This window comes from Lotus japonicus, chromosome 1, assembly GCF_012489685.1.
Source record: "Lotus japonicus ecotype B-129 chromosome 1, LjGifu_v1.2".
NCBI classification, from domain to species: domain Eukaryota; kingdom Viridiplantae; phylum Streptophyta; class Magnoliopsida; order Fabales; family Fabaceae; genus Lotus; species Lotus japonicus.
In genome coordinates this window covers 2,155,329-2,161,132 of record NC_080041.1, presented here as the reverse complement: position 1 = coordinate 2,161,132, position 5,804 = coordinate 2,155,329, and the positions used below count along the sequence as shown (strand labels likewise).

The 5,804-nt window shown below is 39.6% G+C and overlaps 1 protein-coding gene across 1 annotated transcript; it reads right to left on the bottom strand.

Annotated features, from left to right (window-relative positions):
* Positions 1-273: 273 nt before the first annotated feature.
* On the bottom strand, positions 274-4,256 carry LOC130733003 (mitochondrial import inner membrane translocase subunit TIM50). The gene is made up of 10 exons (XM_057585038.1): positions 3,935-4,256; positions 3,757-3,845; positions 3,314-3,350; positions 2,479-2,540; positions 2,239-2,352; positions 1,892-1,996; positions 1,703-1,801; positions 1,259-1,418; positions 972-1,074; positions 274-707 (listed from the first exon to the last, which is right to left on the bottom strand). The coding sequence occupies exons 1-10, from the start codon at positions 4,131-4,133 to the stop codon at positions 662-664; spliced, it is 1,014 nt and encodes a 337-aa protein (XP_057441021.1). The 5' UTR covers positions 4,134-4,256; the 3' UTR covers positions 274-661.
* Between the last annotated feature and the right edge of the window lie 1,548 nt (positions 4,257-5,804).

Sequence of the window (5,804 nt, the reverse complement as noted above, 5' to 3'; positions counted from 1 at the left end):
ACAAAACGACAGCGAAACACAAAAGTTAAACTAATAAACGTGTAATGATTCTTAACTATTTTTTCTAAGTTGTAGTCATAAACCAATCTTATCAAGCCATTCAAATTGAGCTGGAGGTAAGGGACTTTTGTATAACAAGCACTCAAATAGTCAAATTAACAATCATACAGTTGGGAAACTACAAGAAGATCAAGTAAGCATCAAAAGAAACTCTAACTAGATTATACAGTTCCTACTATAACTGGATCAAGTATCAAACAGAACAATCCAACCAAACAAGAACAAGTAAAATCTTTTATTATGTCAGTTGTACAATCTATGCAGCTATGATGGGCAAATTCATCCATAGCTACATCTGGGCAGATATCCTCCCAAAAGGTTAAACCATCTTGCAAGAAACATATGTATTAGGAATTCATTCTTCTAGCAGACGAAAAAGAACTTCACCGCTGAAACTAATAGGTGCTTTCCAGCGACAGAATTATATAGGCAAAAAAATATTGATTGTTCAAGAATTAAAGTTCAAGAAACAAAAGCTACATTTTGATGTAATCACTCGTCAACTATCACTGACTTCAAAATCTCTAATGAACTGAACAATCAACTTGCAATGAAACTGACAATCTCACTTCCTAAACTTCAGGAAGAACGTCTGATAGGATCAACTTTTCCAGAGGCGACCACGATGCTTCTGTTCTTGCATCCTCCTGCATCATTTAGAAACACCGACTAAAAATATTAGCATCAATTACTTATACACGAACAAAAGAAACCTTCATCATGAATATAAAATATGCTAGATTAAGAGTCATTCATCATGCTTTATGGAGGAATACATATCCTATTCCTATCTGTGAAGCACGGACACGCTTGGGAAGGGGAGTGTACAGGTGTCAAACACGCGTGTGACAAGGTGTCAGGCAAATGTAGTAAGTGTCCGAATAAAAAATGTCCAGGTGTCAAAATGTTACCTCTGATGCTCTTTGGATCGCCTGATGAATTCATTCGGAATATCACAGCCTTGGTATGATTGTAGCACTGGTCTTATATCAGCTGGACTACTACGGGCAACAACTGCGTATAAATAACGGAGAAGGTAATGCAATATTCACAACCATAATAAAGTAACAATAATTTCATTCGTGAATTTATTTAAACATATCTTAGGGAAATGCACTTATACTCAAGGAATGGGACGAAATCAAAACAGTCATTTAAAATATGAACAATTCTTCAACAAAACTTATAAAATGCTTACACTCTAGAAATGGTATAAAATCCAAAAGAGCCGTGTCATCTTTATCTTGTTGCTGCCATGGCTTAATAGGGACACAGTTGTCAGGTTGTAAGCAACTTTCCAAAGCATGGCCACTCAAATAAAGAACTTTTGCTGGATTTCTGTTTAGTTTTTCAAGGTCCTGCAAAAGAAGGGGTGAAAGAGAGCGGAGGACATCTCAGTATTAGAATATCCAAACACAACTATGTTTATAATATATAGTATCGATATAAAATGACAGGAATGAGCATATGATATAATATCATAGGTTTGTTATAAAGTAAAATTACTTTTCAGTGACAAAAAAGATAATAGTTCCAAGACCAATTGTTTTCTATTATATGACACAATCTATTGTACGTTTGCCACAGGAATTCACATACATAATTTGAGAGAGAGTAACACAAAAAGATAGCTCAGACATACTCTGAAGTGTTTCCCATCCTGATACTTTGTAGCAGGCCTCGACAGCCTATATCTGATGCAATGTTTGGGATCCAGCCTTTCTATAACAGGGTCTACAAACTGCACAGCACATCAACAAAAGCCAGAATGTAAGAATACTCAAGAAAAATAGGTATCCATTCAGAATGTAGAGCAGAAAATTCAGATTACCATATTTTGCTCATCTGTATACACCACTATTTCGTAGAACTGAGCTAGATGTTCTAAGAAGGCATCAACTCCAGGTCTTTTAAAAGTCTGCCACCCTGTATCTCGCTTTACACACCAAATAAAAAAAACAAAGTTCAATATCATAGTCAGATCAGATGTTTACATTATATAAGGAGTAGTACTAAGTAGCAAAGAAATAAGAGATCTAACACTTATTTCTACGACATGCATTGTATAAAAGAAATATAGCATAACCTTACCAATACATTACCAACCATATCATTCATTATAAAGAACTTTCGTATTAGTCTACCCAAAAGAAAGTGTATTTTAGGATGAAACCTTACCGTCCAAATATAGTGAATCAATGTCTCATTGAGATCTAGAACAAGTGTAAACACATGCTGCTCCTGAGGAAGCAAATCAGGAAGGAGCTTGTCCGTGTATGGTTCAGTATAACTCTAAAAGGAAGCAAAAAGAGCACAGTATTAAAACCTTAACGCAAGGGTATGTATGATATACAAAAGTTTTAAAAAAAAGAGGCCAAATGTTGACCAAAAATCTGAGAAGAAACAGCATGCACATACCCTAACTTGTTCTTCAATTAGCCTTCTTGCATCCACATAAAGCTCTACTGCTTTAGCAGGCACTGTCATATTACATTCACATGCAAAAGAATCAGCAAGCTGCTAAAAACAAAGACATGCAAATATACAACTAATTAGTTGTTTAAGACCCTCATCCCCCAAAGAAATGCATACAATATTAATTTGTCTGCACCGGTCTTCCTCAACAGCACAAGTTCTTGCCACTGCCCACTTGCGTTCCCTGCCTTATCCCTTCCATATAATGCACATATCCCATATTTTCATGCATTTGCAAATTGTTCTGAGGTGAAATTAGGGGCCTTTAATTGATAATTGCTATTACTGGACAATCTCTGTGGTGTGTCTGAAAATTACTGTTAGTTAAATTATGTAGGCATTTGTTGTGCATAAGCAATTAAGCACGCTATTTTCAGTTGATCAGTATAAAAAAGTCCAGGCTTATCCATAAGCAAGAGAAATTCACAAAACAAAAAAGAGAAATACATAACCATTCAAATGATTAACTCATCCAGTGTTATCAAATTGCGATCGGACCATCGCGGTGAGCCAAAAATCCGCTATTTCGGCCGCTATTTATCAGCGAATAGAGGGAATAGCGCGCTATAGTGGGCAATAGCGGCATCGTGATTAGCCAAAAACCAGCTACGCTATAGTGGAGTAGCCGCTATTTGGTAACACTGAACTCATCCATCCATTCCATTCATATAATAACTACACTCTTAAGGGAAGAGAATATCAAGAAGAAATGAGAACACAAAATATTAGTTTTAAGGGGAAGATCAATGCTAATTTAATATAAGCTCAGGGAACACACCTGTCATTGCAGTTGAGTATAGCAACCCTTGAAATTTCTGCAGAAAATGTGGACCAGAATATGTCACTCTACTAATACTAACTATGGTACACTGTGGAGTGGTCTATTAATGCATCAAACATTTAAATGGAAGGAACAAAGACATTGTATCAGTCCCAAACAAGATACACCAAGTGCATTTCCAAGAAGAAAAAAAATATAATTATTAATCTGTTATCACTATCACTGAAGTTGTTTACATAAATAATCAAGAACCATGGTTCAATGAGACCACCACAGAATCAAATGGCATAAATTTCGACAATCTATTAATTGCACATGCAGCATTACAAATAACAACAAATCAAATTCGAAGAGCTATTTCACCAATCAATGTAGTTCTAACAATTCATCCATGTAAGAAAATAAGATGACACATAGAATCAGCAATCAAGATCACTCACATCTAGAGTAGTGGCTCCATCGCCTGCAGTGTACTTAGCCGATTCACGAAACGACCTAGTCTTCTCTTCTATTTCATCCAAATTGTAAGCTGCACAATGCATTCCAACCAAAGAATTGAAAAATATGGTGAAAATTGATACGAAGAAGAACAAGAAAATGCAAGAAAGTGAAACGAACCGTAAGAGGCGTAACCGGCGAAGGTAGTGGCGCCGGTGATGGCACCAACGACAGCGTATTTGAGGAAGTTCCAGCGGTTAGGGGAGGCGGCAGTGGGAGGAGGAGGAGGAGAAGCGGCGGCGGCGGCATCGGTTGAGAGGAATCGCTTCGGTGATGATGCGACGTATTTGGCTCGCGATCGGAGAAATCGCAGAGCCATGGTTGTGATGCGACGGCGATGATAATGATACTGTGTGCTTGATGAATGAAAGGGGTTCAAGTAGGGTTTTGCGGCCTTTGCGCGATTTCCAGAGCCATCAATACGCTATGCTCTGTTTGGGTGTTGCTATTTCCATTTATTTATTAAGGGTTCGTTTGGTGCGACGTATAGTATAAAGCCTGATAGTATAAGACCTGATAGTATTAGGCCTGATAGTATAAGCTCTGATAACTTTCTTATACTATCCAGTGTTTGGTCATACTCTGTATAATTTACCATATCGTTTAAATTAATACAATTTTATGTTTAGTGAAGTATTGAATAATGATATATAATAAAAATCGAATATGGAGGTGATTATAACGGTGGTGGCGGTTGTGATGGAAGTGGTGGTAGGTTGGTGGTGGTGGTGGCAATGGTGGTAGGTTGGTGTTGGTGGCGATGGTGGTGACAGTGGAGATAAGTTGGTGTTTGTGGTGGCAGTGATGGTTGTTGTGGTGGTGGCGATGATAGGGTGGTGGTGGTGGTGGTAAGGCGGTGGCGGTTGTGATAGGGTGGCGGCTACGATGGAGGGTGGAGGCAATGGTGGTGGTGGTGGCGATAGGGTGGTGGTTGTGGTATCGGTGGTGGCGGTGGTGGCAATAGAGTGGTGGCGACGATTATGGTGGTGGTGGCGATAGGGTGGTGGTTGTGGTAGGGTAGTGGTGGTGGTGGTGGTGATCGGGTGGTGGCGGCGATGGTGGTTGTGGTGTTAACGACGATAGGGTGGTGGTGGTAAGGCGGTGGCGGCTGCAGTAGGGTGGCGACGACGGTGGAGGCAATGGTGGTGGTTGTGGCGATAGGGTGGTGGTTGTGGTGTCGGTGGTGGTGGTGGCGGCAACACCAGGGGTGACGGTAGAGCGGTGGTGGCGGCGGCGGTGGTGATCGGGTGGTGGCGGCAACACCGGTGGCGGTGGTGGGGCCAATGATGGTGTAAGTTGGCAGCAATGAAGGGTGTTGGTGATGGTGAGTTATACGTCACAACCTTATCATGCCTTGTCCATCACGCACATGATGGATTAAATAATACGTCATTTTAACGTATAAGGGGACTTTGATGGATAAGCTTATACAATACAATGTCATCACCAAACAATGGATAAACTCATAATGTATTGTATAAACTTATACTATCATGCCTAATACGGCGTGGCAAACGAAGGAAACTTTAGATAGTGTTAAAATTAGATGTAGATATTACCAAGATAAATTTGAGTGATGTTTTACCAAGATTATTTTTGGTGACACAGTGAAAGTGGAAAAAAAAAACTACACTATGTCGGCATAACAATGTCGGTTAGAAGAAAAAAGATGACTAAGCTTTGTATAGGGTAGGGACTAGATCCGGTAGGCAAACTGCAAGTGCAAGCCTGACGAAGCAAGTTTGTCAGCTCATGTGTTAGTCTCTCATGAAGTATGGTGGAAAGGAACTCATCATTAATGAGTAGAAAGATCAACAATTTTCATAAAACAAAGTTCTCAAATGCGATGTCAACGGAGAAGCATCCAACATCCTAATAGCATCTAGTGAGTCGCTCTCGCAAACAACATGTTGAAAACCCAACTCTCAGGCTAAGAGAAGGTAGTGTTTGATGGTCAAAAGCTCTGCAAAAAGAACACACGACCCTGTAG

What these genes read in the sequence shown, in the direction of transcription:
- LOC130733003 (XM_057585038.1), bottom strand. Translation starts at nt 4,133, where the DNA reads ATGGCTCTGCGATTTCTCCGATCGCGAGCCAAATACGTCGCATCATCA. An exon ending in TGATTCACTATATTTGGACG is followed by an intron (nt 1,997 to 2,238) that starts GTAAGGTTTCAT and finishes TGGTGTGTAAAG; the next exon opens with CGAGATACAGGGTGGCAGAC. An exon ending in TTTTATACCATTTCTAGAGT is followed by an intron (nt 1,075 to 1,258) that starts GTAAGCATTTTA and finishes ATTTATACGCAG; the next exon opens with TTGTTGCCCGTAGTAGTCCA.